Raw genomic sequence first — 23,183 nt, forward strand, 5'->3', positions numbered from 1 at the left:
CTCCAAAGCACCGCAGAGCCAATCCCGAAGTCTCATGGCCTCGTTTCCGGCGGTTCCCATTGGTAGCTCGAATGTAAGTCCCGCCTTTTCTTTGATCCGAGGCTTCTTATTGGCTGCTCCTGGCGAGGCATTCTGGGAGTTCAAAAAATTCTGAAGTCGGGAAAGATCGGGCAGGTTGGCGTGGGGTAGATCGCTGCGAGCGAAGCATGAGTGAGAAACGGCCCGCGGAACCCGGGCCTAGCCCGGCCGGGAAAAAGAAAAAGAAGGAGGTGAAAGCAGATATGTCGCAGGCTGTCACGGAAGAGACCTTGCAAAGGCAAATAGCCGAGGCCTGGAGTACCAGGACGCCTTTCCATCACGGTAACCGAGATCTGTGGAAAAGGGGAGCCGGGCGCCTCTGAAAAGTTCAGGGAGAAGGATCTTTTTAGAGAGACTGGCTGGAGCCCCCTCTCCGTCCAGCCTGACACCCCTTTCAGTGCCAGTTTGAGTTTAGATCCTCGAGAAAAGGGGCCTGAGTGATAGCATGCAGGTAGGGCGTTGGCCTTGCATGCAGAAGGACGGTGGTTCGAATCCCGCCATCCCATATGGTCCCCCAGGCCTGCCAGGAATCCCTGACCGCAGCCGGGTATGACCCCAAAACCACACACATAGAAAAAGAACCTCGAGAAGAGAAAGAATAATTATGGAGGCCCAGATTTTGGAAAGGAGGAGAGGTGGGCGTCTTAACTTTCACAGCCAGATTTTGCCATCAGACACAAAATCAGTAGTCAGCGAAAGTTCTTCCCTAGAACTAAGCATCGTTGGGAAATGAGTTGAATTTATTACCCCCCAACCCCACCCCAACTTCACAGAATGTTTTTGTGACATGAGAAAGATGGTCTTCCCTCTTGGAAAGCTGTTGGATGAAATTATGGGTGAAGCTAAACATAACTCACTTTTCCAGTAAACATCCTGGCTCGGGACTCTAGTAAATTTTTTTTTGTTGTTCGCAATACTCGGATGGCTGGAGAACGTGGCCAGAGCATCTGAGATCTGTCCCCCGGCTGGCCCCTGCGAGCTTCTTGTGCTGCATTACACTACATAACCTAGAACTGGGGTCTGCAACTTTTAAGACATAAAGAGCCACTTGGACTCCTTTGCGAAGAAAAAAAAAACAAAACCTGGAAGCCGCGAAATCATCTACATCTAAAACAAATATTGTTTTAGCATACATTGTTTCTTATCTTAATGCTATATCCAGGATCGTGAAGGCAGCTGTAGATCTGAAATAAAGAACTTTTTCGCTTAACAATGTAAAATATATTTGTGCAGATTAATAGCTAATTAGCATAATTAAGTGATACTGCTCCCTGCGCCCCTGCTATCAGCCCTGATGTCAGAGCTACTGGTAAGGAGGTGGGGGGGGGGGGCTATCAGCCCTGATGTCATAGCTATGGCAAAGCTTCAAAAGAGCCTCATGCAGTCTGGAGCTACCGGTTGTTGACCCCTGAGTCCTAGGAGGACTTGTTGACCTAGACAAGGAGCCTGTCTCGAGCTTTTGCTCCTGAAAGCATAAGAACCCTGCATAACCGCCTCCTTCTTTCCTTCCTATAGTACCCACCATTAGTTTTAAGTGAAAGAGGTGGTTCGAGCTGCCTTGGAGGCAGCTAGAAAGTGTAGCTCTCCACACCCAGGACTAGGTGATCTAGTCTATCTTAGGGCTGTTGAGAAGAATAAAGGCGAATAATGCATGTAATACTTCTGAACCAGTAGAATGTTGCCTAGCACCCCAAAGTGTTGTAACTTCCTCCAGTGATAACTCAAGAAAGAAAAAGGGGGAACTGAGGCTTTTTCTACTCTGGAGAAACCCATGTTCTCTCTGTCTCTCTCTGTCTCTCTCTCTCTCTCTGTCTCTCTCTCTCTCTCTCTCTCATTCTCTATCCTCTCCTCTCTCTCTCTCTCAAACACATATTCTCTCACCCCTCACTTCTCTCTTAAGTTTCTTTCATCAAAAATTATTTTGGGGGCCGGGTGGTGGCGCTGGAGGTAAGGTGCCTGCCTTGCCTGCGCTAGCCTAGGACGGACCGCCGGCGTCCCATATGGTCCCCCAAGAAGCCAGGAGCAACTTCTGAGCCCGTAGCCAGGAGTAACCCCTGAGCGTCACAGGGTGTGGCCCAAAAACCAAAAAAAAAAAAAAAAATTATTTTGGTCCACTAAAAGGAAAAAAAAAAGAGTGGGGTTGGAAGAAAAATTGCCAGCCATTATTGCTGTTCTCATCTTAAATTTCTACTCATTTTTAAGTTGCATAGGTAGAAAATGAACTTAGAATCTAAAATTTAATAAGGAAGCACAAGTTTAAAAATACTCAAAGAAAACAAGAATCTTATTTAGGACATCGCTAGAACTGATCTAAAGCTTTAAGATTATTTTGAACATCACCTTTAAAAAGGTCCAGAGAAGGGCAACAAATAAGATACTGGCCTTGTACCTACCTGGCTGATCCAAGTCAGTCCCCATGACACATATGGATCCCAGTATTACCAAGAGTCACTCTGAGCTCAGAGCCAGGAATAAGCCCTTAGCACTCCTAGGTGTGAGCCTCACATAAAAAATAATACTGAAAAAAAAAAAAAAAGAAAAAAGCTCAAATCTAGAATTTAAATACTAGGTTTCTGAACATCATGAATAATTCCTTTTATAATTCTTTTTTTTTTGTTTTGTTTTGTTTTTCGGGCCACACCCATTTGATGCTCAGGGGTTACTCCTGGCTAAACGCTCAGAAATTGCCCCTGGCTTGGGGGGACCATATGGGACGTCGGGGATTGAACCATGGTCCTGATCCTTGACTAGCGCTTGTAAGGCAGACACCTTACCTCTAGCGCCACCTCGCCAGCCCCTATAATTCTTTATTATATGCTACTTGAGGGCCAAATATATAAAAGAAAACAATCATAATTTTTCCTTTCAACAGATGCTATTGTCGTGGACATGGACCCCTTTCCTCACTGTGTGATCCCAAATTTCATCCAAAACCAAAACTTTGTTGAAGAGCTTCAGAAAGAACTTTTGAACTTAAATTTCCATGAAAAATGTAATGACTTATACAAGTTCCATCAGGTATTTATGCTGTTTTCACATTAGCTACTCTAATTAAGGAGTTCATTGCTCATAAGCTCATTCTGTACCTTTAAGCTGGATGTTTTAGATTGAATATGCTTAGGATAGTCCTTGCCCTGACTTCATTATGATTCAGTCATGTCACATATACCAAGTGTAAGCTACGTCTTAGGTATAATATTATATCAGACTCTGACAGTTTGTGCTCTGTAAAACCTTAAAATCATGGGGCTGGAGCAGTGGCACAGCAGTAGGATGATTGCCTTGCACACAGCTGACCTAGGTGGACGGCAGATCCCACGGCATCCCATATGGTCCTCTGAGCCAGGAGCAATTTCTGAGCGCATAGCCAGGAGTAACTCCTGAGTATCATTGGTTGTGGCCCAAAAAACAAAGAAAAACAAAAACAAAAAAAACACCTTAAAATCAAAAGTATTGATGCTGTCAAACAGTGGAGAAATACAAAAAGCAGGCTATGGGAATAACTCAGGTCAGGGACTCTTGTCTTGTCCATTATACCTCCCCTCCCCATTTCCAGTCACTAAAATGCCCCCCCACACACACACACCTTAGTATAGCCCTGGAGACCCCAGAGTACTGCTGTATATGAACCTGGTCACCACCAGCACCATCAGATTGATCCTTCTGGGCCCACACTGCATCAATAGGCCTGAGCATTGAGCACATTGGCCAAATGTTACTAGAAGTGGTCCCCAGACATCATAAGCACTGCATGGGAGGCCCTTCCTCACAGGAAAGAGAAATGATAGAAAGTTTCTACAAATATATACAGAGTGCCCAAATAGCTGAGGCCGGAGGTTATATATATGGTAAAGAGACTTGGACTTTGGAAGATAAGAGTGACATTTAGGTAGTGTAATGTTTTACATTTGTATTGCAGCTTATGTTCAGAGTTAGAGCTTTTTTTTTTTAAATGGACAATTTAATTTGGCACTAAAGACCATATACAATCCAGGCTAATTTTCTTACTATATTTTTATTTTCTTTCATCTTTTTTTGAAGGAAAGAGGCAGGTGCCCACACATAGCTGTGCTTGGGGATTACTCCTAGCTCTGTGCTCAGAGAGCATTCCTGATGGCTCAGGGAACCATATGGGGTGCCAGGGATCAAGCCCAGGGTGACTAAATGCAAGGCAAGCACCCTACTCACTAGTATCTCTATGGCCCCAAGGTTTTTTTACTCTTGGAAGGCAGACCCAGATGAGGTATATGAATAGAGGTCTTTAGTTACCCCAGGTTGGGAACAATCTCTTGAAAATGCTTTTAAAACCTTAAGGACCCCTAAAGTCAATAAAAAATAAAATAAAAAGAGAAGACAGGGACCAGAACTTGCCTTGAACATGGCCAACCAGATTCAATCCTTGGCACCATGTCTAATGCCCCAAGAACTGCCACAAGTGCTCCCTAAGCACCACCTTTATAACCCAAACAAACAAAAATGAAAAGATAGAGTTTTCTTTGCATTTTCTTTTAATTTCTCTTTATCTGGGATAAGAGTTTAAAAAATGAATTTCTCTTTTGCCTTTTTGTTTTTTTTTTACTCTAAAGTTAATTGGATACTTAGCTTTGGGTCTTATACATACAATGTAACTGGGTTAAATAGTAGTGATACAACAAATTCAGAAAGCCTAATGAACATTAAACTTCTATCCATAGTAAAGAGGATTAACTTAAAACCATTAGTTTTCTGCCTTTGTAGTTAGGTCAAATTTGAAAATACTTTGTCTCTCCTTTTTTTTTTTTTTTTTTTTTTTTTTTGCATGTTTCTAAAAACTGTAGTTATTAGTGCCTTTTTGTTTGTTTTGTGGCTACACCTGATGACACTCAAGGGTTCTTGACTCTGCACTTAAGGATCACTCCTTGTGGTGCTTTGGGATCAGGGATGTGAGGTACCAGGAATTGAACAGGTTGGCTACATGCTAAGGAGATGCCCTGCCCCCTGAGCTATCTCTTCAACCCTTCCCTTAAATTTTCTTAAATAGGACTGGCATGCTTCCTACTCAGGACTTGGGATCCTCTTTGCATATAGTCTCCTCCAAGTCTTCACCACTGTGAAGTCTGTTCGGGTTACCTGGTTTAGAACTGCATCCCCTGCCCACCCACTCAGTACTCTTAGTCTCTCTTACTGTGCTGGTGTTTATTTATTAATTTTTATACAAGTAGTCAAGAGTCTGTTTATTGTCTGTCTCTCAGTAAGAATTTAAGCACCACTATAAAAAATATTTGTTGACTGAATAGGACACAGAGATGTTAAATATCCTGCCTGAGTTACAGAGCTGCCAAGTGAAGTGGCCACACATCAGACCTTACTGACAGCCAGGGCCTTCATGACAGTGCAGTTGCTGTGCTGCTCAAGTACTCACACAAAAACCCTCCTCATATGTCTGATAAAGGAAATCCTTTTTCCTTTTTCATGGTCAAGTCTGATGATTTGAAGAAGAGAAGAGAACCTCACATCTGTGCTTTAAGGTAAGCATATTGTTTGGTGCCCAATTTTTGCCAGAGTAATGACTATTGTAATTGTTGCTTGTCAAAATCTTCCAGTGGAGTACACTAACTATATGAAGTTCATCTCTTTAAGTAATTTTGTCAGTAAAACTTGAGAGACTAAGATTACAAATATAAATCTGTTTAACTCTAAAACCCAAGTTCTCAATGAAAAGACAGTCAATCTTGTATTAGAGGTTAGATTTTTCACATACTAGGTTGATTATATTAAAACTTAAAATGTTAGTGTTGATAGAAAAGAGGATGCCTTTTAATATTATTGTAATCTTATTTCTCTTTTTTGGAGTGGAGTAATGGGGGCACACTAGATGGTGTGCTCAGGGCTTATTTCTAGTTCTATGCTCAGAAATCACTCCTGGCACTGCTTGGGGAACCAAAATGGATGCTAGAGATTAAACCCAAGTCAGCTGCATGCAAGGCAAGCTCCCTACCTACTGTATGTTGCTTCAGCCCCAACTATTATAAATTTTTTAGAAGATGGTTTGGTTTTTGGGCCACACCCGGCGGTGCTCAGAGGTTACTCCTGGCTGTCTGCTCAGAAATAGCTCCTGGCAGGCACGGGGGACCATATGGGACACCGGGATTTGAAGCAACCACCTTTGGTCCTGGATCGGCTGCTTGCAAGGCAAACGCCGCTGTGCTATCTCTCCAGGCCCCTAGAAGATGGTTTTATGGTTTTTGTTTTTTTGTTTTTTGTTTTTTTTGGGCCACATCCGGTGGTGCTCAGGGGTTACTCCTAGCTGTCTGCTCAGAAATAGCTCCTGGCAGGCACGGGGGACCATGTGGGGCACCAGGATTCGAACCAACCACCTTTGGTCCTGGATCGGCTGCTTGCAAGGCAAATGCCGCTGTGCTATCTCTCCGGGCCCTAGGTGATGGTTTTAAACGATATATCAGAACTCTTAAAATGAGGTATCTTGAGGCCAGAAGAATACAGTGTTACTTGCCTCGCATGATCCAAGTTTGAAACCCAGCAATACATATGGTTCTCTGAGCACCTGAGTATTGTTGGGTGTGAGCTCTCCCCTCCCCCTTTTTTGAACATAATTTTACTCATTAAAACATTGCTAGGACTGTTCTTTGACTGTAAGTTTAAAATTTAGGCGTCAGCAAGGGAATTTCTTCTGAGAACTGTTTATGGGTGATTGTCCTTCCACTGTAACTTTACCTTGTCCTCTTTCTTTGCATCATTGTTCTTACAATTAAAAATAAAAATTTGGGGCCGGGAAGGTGGCGCTAGAGGTAAGGTGTCTGCCTTGCAAGCGCTAGCGTAGGACGGACCGTGGTTTGATCCCCTGGTGTCCCATATGGTCTCCCCAAGCCAGGAGCAATTTCTGAGCGCATAGCCAGGAATAACCCCTGACCATCAAATGGGTGTGGCCCAAAAAAACAAACAAACAAAAAACATTGCTAGGTCAGGGGCCAGAGAGATAGCATGGAGGTAGGGTGTTTGCCTGGCACACAGAAGCGCAGTAGTTCGAATCCCGGCATCCCATATGGTCCCCCAAGCCTGCCAGGAGCGATTTCTGAGCGTGGAGCCAGAAGTAACCCCTGAGCACTGTCGGGTGTGACTCAAACTCCACTCCCCGAAAAGAAAACATTGCTAGGGGAAGGGGCCGAAGTGATAGCCCAACAAATCCGACATTTTCATTGCATGTGGCTGATCCAGGTTTGATTCCGGCATCCCATATGGACCCCAAGGAAATTATTTCTGGAGTAATTTCTGAGCACAAAGCCAAGAATAACCCCTGAGCACAGAAACATAGTATAGTGGGTAAGTCGCTTGCCTTGCACATGGTCCACCAGCGTTCAATTCCCAGCACCATATATGCTCCTGAACACTACGTAGTTCTCCCTCCCAAAAGACACTAATTATATTTAGAGGAAATGACTTCATTTAAAATCTGGCTTGTAGAACTAGGAATTTTTTATTTTGCTTATATAGAGTTTCAATAAACACTTGTCATTTTGTAATAGCTGTTTTTAATCTTTATCGGCTATTTTTTTATGTATTGTTACAAAGTTTGGAGGTTTGGAGACTACTCAACTGTTCTCTGGGCTTACTCCTGCCTATGTGGTTCAGAGAGCATTCCTGTCATGTCTCGGAGCCACATGCCGTACCAGGAATCAAACTTTACTGCCTGAAAGCAAGAACCTTAAACCTTATATTAGCTCTCCAAACCCACTACCAACTAATTTTGTCTATTCTCTTTTTCACTGAGACATTTCTGTGATACAGTCACAGCTACACAGGCTATTATTTCTTAATTCTTAAGCAGTTGCTCATGTGCTAACTGGGACACGTCACATTGCCCTTTTATTTAGACCTTTTTTCTCCAAGAGTGATTACTGTGCCTTAGGGCATTGTCCTATTAGCTCACATTACCCCTCTGGTAAAAATTTCCTGAGGGACTCAGTTACATTCTGTACCCTAAAGAGTACCAGACAGATGGTGTGAGAGACAATATTCCTTGATGTTAGTAGAAAAGCAATCTTTCTTTCCCAATTGGGTTGTGTGATTTCACTCAAGAATGCAATTAGCAAATGAGAGTGATGATAGAAAGCAAGCTGTCTTAGCAACATTTTCTTTGGATGACTTTGCAGGTGCTTATTATGGAGCAAACTTTTGGAAACTTCTATTACCAATAAAAGTAGGATTCCAGACTATTATAATATTAATTGCATTAAACAGTTTTGTAGAAGTGTTTACCGCGTGTATCTGAAGCCTTGTTTAGCAGCCCTTTCCGCATAATTTGCATTTTGGCCCTTAGTAGTTTTATGGCAGTAGGGGCCAGAATGATAATATAGCAAGTATTTAGCCAGCCTAGCTTTCCATCTCCAGCATCCCATATGGTCCCCCAAGTCCCACAAGAAGTAAAATTTTCTGGCACTTGTGATTAACTAGGGACAGTATTTTTTTCTGGAATTTTTTGGTTTGCGTAGTATATAGTAAAAGGTAATAAAAATATTAAGTGATCATCTGGATAACTTGATATTTAGTTATGAATAACACAGGTGAGGCTTTTGGAAAGGTCATCCCAGAAGTGCTCAGAAGCTGAGGGGCAAAAAAAAAAAAAAAAAAAAAAAAAGCTGAGGGGCTACTTCCAGCAAGCTCCTGATACATGCTCAGGGTTTGACAGTGCTTGAACCACCTGAGTTACAACTGACAATATAGGTGGGGTCGGGGACACCTGCTGTTCCAGGAATCGAACTCAAGACCTTCCTTGCACATACATGCAACACCTGTACTCCCTTGATTATACCCTTGAACTATCTCCCTGGCCCCCCATAGTTCATATTATGGAAATTTCTACCCTTCATGTTGGAATGAAATGGTTTAAAAAAAATTAAGTCTCTTGATGTGCAGATAATTTAACATGGAGCTTTTAAAATGTTTTTAATCGAGTATAACATGATTTCTAAATTGAGTTAAATTCTGTTAAAGAGATTCCTCTGCAGAGAGCCATTTTTGCCAGTAAACTTGAAATGCTATCATTCACTGGTGTCCTGTTAATATCAGAACTCCTATGAAGGGTTTTTACAAGTAGCATAACATTCACTATTATTATTCCTAAAAGTTTACAATGTGTACAGTGTCACCAAAGTGCTCATTTTCCAGTACAGTAGTGCTAGTGTTGTACTATATTCTGAGAATGTAACTTCCATCTTTGGAATGAAACTGCCACATTGTGATGTTGGAATGAACTTTGTTAATGCCAAACTGCTGTTCTGATAGGGCATTCTATAAACTTAGGAAGAAGAAAATAAATGAAATGATAGAACAAAAATATATTACAGAGTTAAATTTATTTCTCGGGCAATATTAATCCTCAAACTTGTAAGTTTAAACTGAAGAATATTCTGAGCCAGAGCAATAGTCCAGGGTATTTGTCTTGCATGTAGCCACCCAGATATGATCCCCAGAATCACATGGGCCACCTGAGCATCAACAAGTCAGCCATGGGTACTTCTGAGTGTGGTCCAAAAGAACCTCACCAAAAAAAAAAAAAAAAAAAACCAACCATAAATAAGCTGCTGAACAGTCTCAGAATTGATGTTATAAATAAAAAGCAAATTCAAGATGAAAGTCATTGTGTTGTTGATGTAAATGGAGTCCCAACTATGACTTAACAAGTTAACTTTTTTGGTTTTGTTTTGTTTTGTTTGGGGGCCACACCTGGCAGTGCTTGGGGGACCATAGAGGATGCTGAGGATCAGATTGGCAAGGCAAGCACCCTATCTAGTGTACTATCTATTTAGCCTCATAACAAGTTATCTTTGATTTACTTTTTTGTTGTTTGAGGGTTTTTGTTTTTTGGTTTGGGGAATCACCCAGTGGTGTTCAGGGGTTACTCCTGGTTCTATATGTAGGTATCACTTCTGGGAAGCTCAGGGGGACCAAATGGGATTCTAGGAATCATACTCTGGTCAGCCATGTGCAAGGCAAATGCCCTACTTACGGTACTATATCTATAACCTCATCTTTGATTTACATTTCTAGGAAAATTCTGTATGAAGATTTCCGAACCTGGATTTCTAACATTTCTAAAGTCAACTTGGAGTCAACCATTGACATGTCCTGTGCTAAATATGAATTCTCAGGTAAGAGAGATGATAATGCCCTGGTGTCTATAAAATTGAAACACTCCATAACTAAATGGGAAAATAATGTAACTGTAACAAAATCCTTGTTAATATGTTCCTGCATAGGGAAGAACTTCTTATTAATAATGATTTGAGGGGGCTGGAGAGATAGTATGGAGGTAAGGCGTTTGCCTTTCATGCAGAAGGTCATCGGTTCGAATCCCGGCATCCCATATGGTCCCCCTTGCCTGCCAGGAGCAATTTCTGAGCATGGAGCCAGGAATAACCCCTGAGTACCACCGGGTGTGACCCAAAAACCACAAAAATAAATAAATAAATAAATAATGATTTGACCCAGATTATACTTAGAAGTTACCGTATATAGTCAAGTATAAGCCAACCCCCCCCCCCTCAATTTACCCTAAAAACTGGGAAAACTTAGTGACTCAAGTATGAGCCAAGGTGGAAAATGCAGCAGCCACTGGTAAATTTTAAAAATAAAAATATATACCCAAAGCAATTACAATAATTGAGGAATCAGTAGGTTAAATGTTTATCAATATTTATTGCTAAAGAAAAACTGTAAACTAACAACAATAACTTTAAATAAAGTGTAGAAAACCATAACTTAACAAGTAATCAAGCTAAATCACAGAGGTTAAAATCCTTCAAAACTGGATTCCTCTTCATCATCTGTATGTTGACACAGAGCTTCAGCTGTATCTGATGTAAGGTTATCAGCATAGACATCATCACTGAGTTTGCAGATATTATCATCATTGCTGTCGGTCTCATACAAGACCGACATACAGAATATTGTAGGTTAAATAGTTCAGTGGCATACGATTCAGTTCAGCCACCTACCTCTTCAGCTCAGCCATGACCTGTGGATTAAGCTGAAGCACCACCCCCTCCAGCAGACGGCAGAAGATGACTGGAGACTATGTGCATTTGATTCGATGCACGCGCACCAAATCGAATAACCTGTATGACCCGAGTATAAGCTGAGTTTGGGTTTTTTGGGCACAAATTTTGTGCTGGAAAACTCAACTTATACTCGAGTATATGCGGTAATCATTTTATTGGAAAGTATAAATAGTTCTCTGCAAATACTGACCATACTTTCAGAAAAATGCAGTAATTCACATCTCATACAATATCCACAGATTTAGACATGAAGTTGTGAACTCTATGCTTAGACTTCCTGTGGAATGGGGATGTAGCTTCATAGTAAAATACTTGGCTTTGCCTGTTCAAGACTTGGCTTGATTCCTACACCACAAAACAAGACAAAAAGTTTTTTATTCTTGGACTTCCAAAGAAATAAGCATCTCCCTCTTGGAGGATGGGAGGAACATGGCTGAGAGGGCATTTTGGGATCACACCCAATAGTGCCCATAGTTTTGAGCAAATATCACCTGCATGCATGCAAGGCATGCCTTACTTTGTGTATTACTTTGCCATTCTCCCCCCCCCCCCTTTTTTTAAATTTTGAAGGTAAATATATTCTTTTTTTTTTTTTTTTGGTTTTTGGGTCACACCCGGCAGTGCTCAGGGGTTACTCCTGGCTGTCTGCTCAGAAATAGCTCCTGGCAGGCACGGGGGACCATATGGGACACCGGGATTCGAACCAACCACCTTTGGTCCTGGATCGGCTGCTTGCAAGGCAAACGCCACTGTGCTATCTCTCCGGGCCCAGGTAAATATATTCTTAAGAAATTCAAACAGTATTGAATTATAAACCATAATCATCTTCCCCATCACTCTTTCTCCCATTATTATTAGTTGGAATACATCATTTCAGATCTCTTATGGAGCATATAAATATATTATTGAAGATGTTGGGCTTTTGACCTAGAAGGATAAGTGTTCTATTTTGTTGTTTAAGTAAATACTGCCTTGAGTTACTCCTCTATACTAGATAATTAGAACTTTATAACTTTTTTGGATCAAACCTAAGGTTTCACATATGCAAGACAATTGCTCTACTCTATCAAGTTACTGATACATATGGATAACCATATCATTTGCTCTCCCCCCACCACACCAGCTACCTTTTTTTTCAGTGTGCAATAAAGCCCAGGACCTGTAACAAGCCAGGGAAATACATTAATTACCATTAAAATGGTATTCCAGGTCACTCTCAGAAATTCCTTCAAGGACATCTTGTTGCCTGATAGTAATAAATCAGTATTGGGAAATTAGCATTGATACATTATTCCCATCTATCTGGACTTTACGCTTTAGTTGTCATGTCATAATCAAGAACTGTTTCTCCTTACTTGATCCCATGGTAGTGATACTTCAGAAGATTGATGGTTTATTTTGTAAAACTTCCCTCAATTTAGGTTTGTTGGATGCTTTCCAACTAGGTTAAAGTTATGCACTTGGCGGGGAGGAATAGTATTGAATTAAGTGTTGCATATTATCAAATGGTACATGGTTTCTAAGTATTAGATAATTAGTAATACTAACTTTGATCATTTGACTTAAATGATTTTCTCCTGTCAATTTTTTTGTTTGGGGTTGGGGGTTGTAGTCACACCTCATGTCCTGGGTGTACTTGGGAATACTCCTGGCTCAGTTCTTTTGAGAGTCATACCCCAGTGTTTGGGGCATTATTTGGTGCTCTTAAATATGCAGCATGTACTCTAACCTGTTGAGCTATCTCCCTAGCCCTATAAACTTTTTCTTTTTTCATTGGTATTTTGTTGGGAGATATTTAAGACTATCTAAATATGGGGTAAGCGGTGTTTGCCTTGCTTGCACTAACCTAGAACAGACCATGGTTCAATCCCCCTGTGTCACATATGGTCCCCCAAGCCAGGAGTGATTTCTGAGCACATAGCCAGGAATAGCCCCGAGTGTCACCGTCACCAGGTGTGGGCCCCCCCCCCAAAAAAAAAAAAAAGACTATCTAAATATTCCATGTATCCAGCTCAGAGAGATAGTTTTAACAGTGTAGACACTTGTCTTGCATGCAATGACCCAGGTTTCATCCATATCATCCCACCTGGTGCTATGAGCCCTTCCAGGAGAGACTCCTGAGCAGCACTAGCTGTGGCTCAAAACCAAAAATATATATGTATTTATCAATTTATTTTTAAACTGTTCTTTGATTAGAGGTTCTATGATTTATAATATTGTTGGCGATGGTTTTACAAGTACATAAATCCTGTGTCACATTCATCACCAGTGTACCACCTCCCTCCCCAACGACCCCAATACCTCTGTGTATCAGTTCTACTATTGCCTTTGGTCCTTTGTTGCTACCTAATTAATCTTCAATAAAAGGGTAACAAATACAAGAAGGAGCAAGGAAAGCATCTTCAACAACTGGTGTTGGAAAAACTGTTCAATTGCATGCAGAAAGGTGAACTCAGACCTCTCTTTAACACCAAGCACAAAGTTAAATCAAAATGGATTAAAGACCTGGATATTAGACTATAAGGTACATAGAGGAAAACATAGGCAAAACACTTCATGACATTGAGACTAAAGGTATCTTCAAAAAGGAAACACCACTGTCCATACAAGTGGAAGCAGAGATAAACAAATGGAACTACATTAAACTGAGATGCTTCTGCACCTCAAAGGAAACAGTAACTAGGATGAAAAGGTACCCATGAAATGGGAGAAACTATTCACCCAATACCCATCTGATAAAGGGCTAATAAGATATATAAAAGGTACTGGCAGAACTGAAGAAGAAAAAACACTTAACCCATCAAAAAATGGGAGAAGAAATGAACAGACATTTCCTCAAAGAAGAAATACAGATGACCAAAAGGAACATGAAAAATTGCTCCATATCATTAATCAGGGAGATCCAAATCAAAACAACAATGAGGTATCATTTCATACTGCGGAGAATGGCACACATCACAAATAACAAGAATAACTAGTGCTAGCGTGAATATGGAGAGAAAGGGGCTCTCATTCACTGCTGGTGGGAATGCCATCTAGTCCAGCCTTTATGGAAAAAAATATGAATATTCCTTATAAAACTGAAAATTGAGGGGCCAGCGTGGTGGCGCTATAGGTAAGGTGTCTAGCCTAGGATGGACTGCTGTTCGATCCCCCAGCGTCCCATATGGTCCCCCAAGCCAGGAGTGACTTCTGAGCGCATAGCCAGGAGTAACCCGAGCTTCACCGGGTGTGGCCCAAAAAAAAAAAAAAAGAAACTGAAAATTGAGCTTCCTTATGTCAGCAATATGTGAGAGGGAAAATGTTGACATTAGTGGTGGAAAATGTGCACTGGTGAAGCTGTTAGACATTGTATGACTAATTAACTCAATCATGAACAACTTTATGAAAAAGAAAACTATTATGAACAACCTGTAACCATGGTGTTTAAATAAAAAAATATATTAAAAAAAAGAAACCAATGCATGTTTGTGAGAAAATACTGAAAAAATACAGTTTCAAGTTTAGTTCTTGATTATATCTGAGTAAATCTGATATAGTTGTGTGTGTTCTTTATTGTTCTAAATTTTTTTTCAATGCCAGGGATCAAGCTCCAGGACCTCACACATATCTCATGCACCTCACTGAATCACATCTCCAGCCATTTGATTTCTATATTTCTATAATTAATGAAAATGGAGAAATGTATGTCATTTTAAAGCTTAAGGAGCTGACATTATCAAGGAGTATTAAAAACAGATTACAAAGCCCAAGCAGTAATAGAACGGACAGGGTTCTTGCCTTGCATGCCACCTACCTGTGTTCGATCCCCAGCATCTCATATGATTCCCCAGTCCCTCCAGGAGTAATTCTTGGGTGAAGAACCAGGAGTAACTCTTGAGCATTGCTAGGTGTGACCCTAAAAGCTAAAGATAAATTAACAAAAAAAAAGACGGGATTGCCTGTCAGCTTTTCATGACCTTAAGTTGTATGTTAACTATTGCAGATATCCTGCTCTGCCATGATGATGAGCTGGAAGGGCGGCGGATGGCCTTCATTCTTTATTTGGTTCCTCCCTGGAACAGGAGCTCGGGAGGCACCCTGGATCTATACAGTGTTGATGGTAAAATGAGCACATATTCTTCAACATCAAAAACCGTTTTAGAGGGGCCGGGTAGGTGGCGCTGGAGGTAAGATGTCTGCCTTGCAAGCGCTAGCCAAGGAAGGACCGCGGTTCGATCCCCCGGCGTCCCATATGGTCCCCCCAAGCCAGGGGCGATTTCTGAGCACATAGCCAGGAGTAACCCCTGAGCGTCAAACGGGTGTGGCCCAAAAACCAAACAAAACAAAACAAAACAAAAACCGTTTTAGAAATTCTGATACAAAATGTACTTCTCGAAAAAGATGCAAGTCTTTCTTTACAGTAAACAAATAAGAAGGAATTAGTGCCAGCTGAGACAAATTGTATTTGAAACATCACTAATTCAGAGATACATTAGAATTGCTTTAAGATTGAGAATAATTGGCCATGTTCCTGAACACAAGCCAGGAAAACTTAGAAAGCTTTTTTTAGATGTGGCTGTCTGTGGTTCTGTCATCGGGACAGAACGTAGGGGCTATTGTTTTGAATGGCTGACACCCGACATTGACTACAAAAAACTTTCACAGCTAATTTTAAGCTTCATAGCTGAAGCAATAGTATAGTGAGCTGGACACATATCTCAAACACAGGCAACCCAGGATCAATCCCTGGCACTCTATATGATCCCTTATGCCCCACTAGGATAATTCCTAAATGCAGAGCTAGAGTATCACCGAGTGACCCACAAATCAAAGGCAAAACTTATTTCAGCCTTTCCCAGTAATGGCTGAATGGTGTAGGCAGGACAGATGTCATCTCACATACAAGTATGAGAGAAACAGATGGAAGGGGGTTAGGTATTTTTGAGATCTGCCAGGGTGAAATGAGGCTGCTTAGAAGCAGTTCATGATATTGAAAGCCCATTTATGGATGTGTTCTCTCCTGGTGCAGAACATGTTCAACCGAAGCAGATTGTCAAGTCTCTTGTCCCTTCTTGGAACACATTGGTTTTCTTTGAAGTGTCTCCAGTATCCTTTCATCAGGTAAAAAATAATGTTAGACTCAATAAAGAGAACTTAGGCTTGTGCTTTCTATTAAGCCCAGGTCTAAGAGAGAATTTTTGTTGACCTTGCAGACCAGGCTGTGTTTGTACCTAATGTGGTATGAAGGAATTGACGCTGGTTGATGTCTTCCTCCTGGCTCTTTGGTTAATGTGCCGTTTGTTGGTTCTGTCCTTTCAGGTGTCTGAGGTCCTCTGTGAAGACAAGTCTCGTTTGTCCATAAGTGGCTGGTTTCATGGTCCTTCAATAACCAGGCCTCTCACCTACTTTGAGTCCCCCATACCTCGGAGTCCTCATATTCCTCAAGACGTAAGTGACAGAATTGATCTGTTTCTGGGATTCTTGCCTGAGAAATTACCATATACCATTTGCTGCTCTGTTTTGTTTATTTGGTTTTGCCATATCCAGTAGTACTCAGGGCTTACTCCTGGCTCAGTGCTCAGGTATAAATGGCTCCACATTCCATAATCCCTCCTGGGAAGTGGATCTGGAGCAGGGCCCACTGCAGAAAGTAATCCAAACCAGACAGATGAGGGTGAAACATGTGTCCGGGGACCTCTCCACTTCGAGGAGCAAGAGGAAGAAAGAGGCCGTATGAGACTGCAGTATTTATCGGGAAGTTAAAACCAACCTATGTGGGTGGGGCTGGAGGGTAAGGAGAGCTAAGGTAAAGGACCTATCTAGAAATTCTTCCCACCTAGGTAAAAGAGGAAGCCATCATTGATTAGAGTGAAGACCGGTTAACCTGCCACTTGGGGAACTAGGACTGAACTTGGGTCAATCACTTGCAAGGCAAAAGCCCTACCCTGCTGTACTATCTCTCTGACCCCACTACTCTAGTTTTAGATGGGGTTAATTTGGATGATGCAACTAGAATTTGACTTTACCCTTCCTCTTTTTTTATTTTTTTTTTGGTTTTTGGGCCACACCCGGTGACACTCAGGGGTTACTCCTGGCTATGCGCTCAGAAGTCGCTCCTGGCTTGGGGGACCATATGGGACACCGGGGGATCGAACCGCGGTCCGTCCTAGGCTAGCGCAGGCAATGCAGGCACCTTGCCTCTAGCGCCACCGCCCGGCCCCTCCACTTTTCTTAGATAAACATTTGATAGCTTCCTCTTGCATACTTTATATTTTATAAGGGAAAAATAAGTCTTAAGTGTGGTTAAGTGAGAACAAAAATATTAGGAAATAGTAAATTGATTCTTTCATCTGCTGCTGCTTTGTAAGCATGAAATTTTATATGAATGGATCAACCCTACTTATCTGGACATGGATTACCAAATTCAAATTCAAGAAGAGTTTGAAGAAAGTTCCGAAATTCTCCTGAAGGAGTTCCTTAAGGTAGATCATCATATCCTATCATTGTATCTGTGTTGTGCAATCTTGGCTCTTGGGTGGTGGGTAAACAGGGACCACTGAGAATATTTGTTGTTTTGTTTTGATCCTGATTAGAATGTTTGTCATCTCTCTAAGTAAAATAAAAATAATAATACTTGGGGCCAGAGAGCTAAAGCAATTATGTTATTAATAAGAGAATTGAGGTCATTAATTTTAGCAGGCAGGTATTTGAGAATTAAGCAAGTTGAAAAAACATACATTAGGAAATGGCTCAAATTGGCCCTCTGACCTATTGGCTAAACACGCTGACAGATTATAATTAGTTTTTATCCTGGCTTCCACTTACATTACCAGGACTGGTGTATTTTATGTGTTAAGGGTGAGTCTTTTGCTTTAGGAATCAACAGAATTATTCTGTAGAGTTGCCACACCTGCAAGACCAGAGATTGGAGAACTGCTTTATTTTATTTATTTTATCATTTTCCAGCCTGAGAAGTTTGCCAAGGTCTGTGAGGCTTTGGAGAAAGAAGGTGTGACCTGGAATAGCCAAGGCCCCCCTAATAAAAGGTAGAATCTCTAAGACATTTGCTTTAACACATGGCGGTTTGTCTATTCTGTTTGTAAGGCTGTCAGTCAGACAGACTCTTCTGTTTGCTCTAATGACCCTCTTCTTCAAGGCGTCAGTAGGGGACCCTAACAAAATCTCACTGTTGTAACTGCTTGTGCTTTGGTGAGCTGGGCTAGGTTTAGGGAGAGCATTTATTCCATGAACAAATTTGCCCCTTTTTTTGATGAACACCTTTCCTTTGTTGCCTTTCAGGTTCTATGACAGAGCTGAGGAGAGCAAGCTTCCCGACATACTGAAGGATTGCATGAAATTATTCCGTTCTGAGGCACTTTTCTTGCTCCTCTCCAACTTCACTGGCCTGAGACTTCACTTCTTGGCTCCTTCTGAAGATGAGACAGAGCACAAAAAAGAGGCAGAAGCTGCTTCTGTTGACACTGAAGAAGGTACCAGCCATGGTTTCTCAGAGCCAGAGGTTGATCAGGTGGTCAGCAGCAATCCACAAAGTGGGGGACAGAGTATCCCACAGCCCGAGGAAAACGAAACAAAGGAAGGTAAGATCTTGCTGTGATCTGTCAGTATTTACTGTACCATCATCTGGTTGGTCACTTATCAAGTATTTCTTCAGCATCTGTTAATTATTACCAAACATTAGGTGGATTTTTTTTTCCTGTGGGGCTTTTACTTTGTTTTGGGGGCTACACCTGGCAGTGCACAGGGGTTATCCCTGACTCTGCGCTCAGGAATCACTCCCAGTGGTGCTCAGAGGACCATATGGGATGCCAACTGCCTAACCTGGGTTGGCCATGTGCAAGGCAGATGCTATACCTGCTATACTATTGCTCCGACCCCTTCCTAATTAGCATTCCCTTGTAGTTGAGCAGTGGCATCAGATTGGTTTAATTTTTTTCCTGCCTGCTTGCTTGTTTGTTTGGGGCCACACTGTGCTCTGCTCAGGGTTGTTCTCATCGTGCCTGAGGGTGGGAACCATGTGGTGCCAGGAATCAAGCCCAGGACTTCTCATGCAAAGCATGTGCTCAGCCCATTGAGTCTCTGGCCCTGGCCTTCTGTTCCTTTAGAATCAAGTGTTCCCACATGCCATGGAGAATTAAGGCGTTGGAAGACTGGTCACTACACTTTAATCTATGACAACATCAAGACCGAGTTTGCCCTGGACTTACTTTTCTACTGCGGCTGTGAAGGTGAGAGAAAGGCAGGATAGCAGTGACTGTTCCCAAAGAGGGAGGACCTCTCCTGTGGGACCTTCTCCTGAGTCAGCTGAGAAATAATTTTTCATGGCCATGATCTATAGTTACAGGAATTCTTATTTGAAAGGATCATGGTCATGAATTTTAGACTCCAGACTAAAATTCAAATTTATATCTGTAACTAGGATATGGGAGATAAGCCAAACCATCATTTCCTTCCCAACCTGCCAGAGCCCACATTTGTTTTTCCAGGTACATTTTGCATTTAATTCTTAGCTTCCAGTTCTTAGTATTGATTAGAAAGTAAATTTAGGCTCATAAGTAGAACTGAGTACCCAGATCCCTCAGTTTTAGGCAAAATATGGTCAGTGATTTTCCCACTCCCCAACCCCTAGGATCCAAGATAGTTGGTTAGTAGATGCTATAACCAGAGAGAGCGTTCTGAATGCTATTTCTTTCTCTCCTTATAAGGCTGGGAGCCAGAGTATGGGGGCTTTACTTGCTACATTGCCAAAGGTGAAGATGAAGAGGTAAATTGCTTTGACATATTATTTTTAATACTTCCTGCTGATGTTTTTAGCTACCTTGTTGGATTGGTTGGCATTTCTAATTTCTAGTAGAAAATACTCACCAAGGAATAAAGATAGTAAAGGATGTCACTGAGCATTCATTTTACCCTACAGGAAATGTCCAAAGAAAGTACAAATACATGGGGCAGAGAGATAGTACAGTAGGGAGGGTGCTTGTTTACAGCCTACTTGAGTTTGACCTCTGGCAATTCTTATGGTCCGGAGCACTGCCAGAAGTCATTCTTGAATGCAGGGCTATTGTGCCCACAAACCATAAAAAGGAGAAAGATGGTATATCCCATTAATCTTTTGATATAGGAAGAAATATATGCATTGAGTGAGACCTTTGTGGCTCACCTTATGTGTTTTTGTTTAGGATGAAACTTGTTGGAAAATGCCTTGATGGCCAAAGCAAAAGTTCTTAACACTTTTTTTTAAAAACTTTGGGCCACATCCAGAGGTACTTAGGAGCAACTCCAGCTGTTCAGGTGTTACTCCCCAGTGTTTGGGGATCGTGCACTGTTAGGAATTGTACCTGGAGCTCCTGCATGCAGAACATGTACATCAGTCCTTTGTGCCATCTCCATAGCCTAACAACAGGGTTTTTTGTTTGCTTTTAAACCATACCTATCAGAGTGCTTAGGGAACCACTCCTACCTTATGTGGTCCCTGAGATTGAAGCCGAGTCAAATACCTTACTCCCTATACTATCACTTTGGCCCCACAAGTGGTCTTTTAAAGAATCCCCTATTTTTTTATTTTTATTTTTTTTTGTTTTTTGGGCCACATCCGGCGATGCTCAGGGGTTACTCCTGGCTGTCTGCTCAGAAATAGCTCCTGGCAGGCACAGGGGGACCATATGGGACACCGGGATTCGAATCAACCACCTTTGGTCCTGGATCGGCTGCTTTCAAGGCAAACGCCGCTGTGCTATCTCTCCGGGCCTTTTTTTTTTTTTTTAAATTTTTGGGTCACACCCGGCAGCACTCAGGGGTTACTCCTGGCTCTATGCTCAGAAATCGCTCCTGGCAGGCTCAGGGGACTATATGGGATGCTGGGATTCGAACAACTGACCTGCATGCCAGGCAAACACCTAACCTCCATGCTATCTCTCCGGCCCCGAGTCCCCTATTTCTTAAGTTGTTGCAATTGGAAGCCATTTGTTCACTGCTAAGTCACCTAAAGTAGTGTTAAGAATAAGCTCTTTTTTATGTGTCATTGTATATTTATGCTTGTTTCAGCTGCTAACAGTGAATCCAGAAAGCAATTCTTTGGCATTGGTCTACAGAGATAGAGAAACACTTAAGTTTGTCAAGTATATTAACCACCGAAGCCTAGCACAAAAGAAAACCATCCCACATAGAACAGGTTTCTGGGACTTTTCATTTGTCTATTATGAATGACAAGAGGGTGCAGAGCGGAAAGAGGCCCTTCATCATTGCTGGGTCACCTGAAGAGCATGGGAGGAAGAAGAGCAGAGCTAGAGATGGCTATGTGTGCAGTGGTCTCAGCCTCTCTACACCTACTGACCAACACAGGCTGAGAATGGACCAACACTGGAGGACTCCTGTCAGTAAGACAACCATCTTTTAAAACCAATGGGAAATTTCTGCAGGCCAGCAGTTGAAGCCACGGGCCTCCAACAATGTTCTTAGAACATTTATGTTCTATGTGTGTTTGTCCTTATAGGACTCAATCCTGATGGTCACAATCTGGATCTTGCACTGGAGTTAGACGCTTACTTTTATTAAAAGGAAAAGGTACTTGCCTTTCATTTAGCCCACCCAGGTTCAATCACCAGCACCCCATATGGTCAATCTCCCAAGCTCCCCAGAAGTAATTCCTGAGTGCACAGCCAAGAGTAACCCTTCAACACCGCCGGGAATGGAGTAAATAAATATGAAAAAAAATGATTTCTTTTTGAGTTGTTTTTCATACTGACTTTTTTTTTAAACTTTTATTGATTGATCGATTGGTTGTTAGGCCACACCCAGCAGTGCTCAGGGGTCACTTCTGGCTCTGTACTCAGAAATCGCCCCTGGCAGGCCCGGGGACAATTATGGAATGCCGGGAATTGAACTGGGTCCCTCCCAGGTTGCCCTACCACTGTGCTATCTTTCCGGCCCCTCCATACTAACTTTTTCTATATATTCATTTTGTTGTGCAACTTCTGCCATTAGGACTTTTTCATCTTTTTGAATTGACACTGGCCCCCAAAGACAATGACTCCTCACTTCTCACACCCACCTGCATCTAGTAATCACTATTTTAGTATGTCTCTATAACTCAAATTGATATTTTTTTGTTGTTGTTGTTGTTGTTTTTATACTCAGTAATCACTCCTGGCAGTGCCCAGCCAGGAATGAACTCAGGATACTATCCAGGTACTTACTGTATGCTCTCTCTGGCCTCAGAACTGCACCCATTCATCATTGTCATGGATTCAGTGTCCTTTTGTGACTGGCTGCCCCTTCACATGAAGTCATTGTGGTTCACATTAAAAGCAGACAATACTCAGAACTACAGATTCTTTCCAATAACCTGGATATGGAACATTATCAACTCCATTACTTGTCCCATTACTGTAGGACCCATTACTTGTCTCACTACTGGTGGTCTGGAAATTCGACCTCTGTAGATTTCTTAGGGCTGTATTGTTTGGACAAGGCCTAGCCTCCAACCATATGGCTTTAGTAGACTGTCAGGTTGCTTTGCCATTCTTCATTGGATTCCAGATGCCTAGTACCTTTCCATTCTGGGGTTCTGATGTCTAACTAAATGATCCTTGCTTCATATGACTTTCATTTTCCTAAATGCTATCGTTTCATTTTTTTTTTCTGAGACCAAATACCAAGAGGCTACACATATTGTTACGTTATTTTATACCCTGAGCTTTTCTGGGGGTTATATAAGCCATGTAAGGATATACTGGATGGATGTAGGAATCATTGCTTTTTTTTTTTGGGCCACACCCGGCGATGCTCAGGGGTTACTCCTGGCTGTCTGCTCAGAAATAGCTCCTGGCAGGCACGGGGGACCATATGGGACACCAGGATTCGAACCAACCACCTTTGGTCCTGGATCGGCTGCTTGCAAGGCAAACGCCGCTGTACTATCTCTCTGGGCCCGAATCATTGCATTTTTAAATGAAAGATGCTGGTACTCCATTTTAATACTGTTTCCTTTTTTTCCTTGTAGTCTACTACTAGCTACTATGGTAGCTATTATTTTACTAAAAGAGAAAC

At 41.9% G+C, this 23,183-nt stretch overlaps 1 protein-coding gene across 1 annotated transcript; it reads left to right on the top strand.

Moving 5' to 3' along the window:
- The first annotated feature begins 175 nt into the window (after nt 1-175).
- On the top strand, nt 176-21,851 carry OGFOD1 (2-oxoglutarate and iron dependent oxygenase domain containing 1). The gene is made up of 13 exons (XM_049786111.1): nt 176-360; nt 2,951-3,096; nt 5,539-5,585; nt 10,126-10,226; nt 15,121-15,237; nt 16,147-16,238; nt 16,437-16,565; nt 17,486-17,599; nt 18,084-18,163; nt 18,417-18,715; nt 19,241-19,363; nt 19,841-19,899; nt 21,180-21,851. Exons 1-13 carry the CDS (start codon nt 207-209, stop codon nt 21,339-21,341), a joined length of 1,623 nt encoding a protein of 540 aa, XP_049642068.1. The 5' UTR covers nt 176-206; the 3' UTR covers nt 21,342-21,851.
- The last annotated feature ends 1,332 nt before the right edge of the window (nt 21,852-23,183 follow it).

The sequence above is a fragment of the Suncus etruscus genome, chromosome 14, assembly GCF_024139225.1.
Source record: "Suncus etruscus isolate mSunEtr1 chromosome 14, mSunEtr1.pri.cur, whole genome shotgun sequence".
Lineage (NCBI taxonomy): Eukaryota > Metazoa > Chordata > Mammalia > Eulipotyphla > Soricidae > Suncus > Suncus etruscus.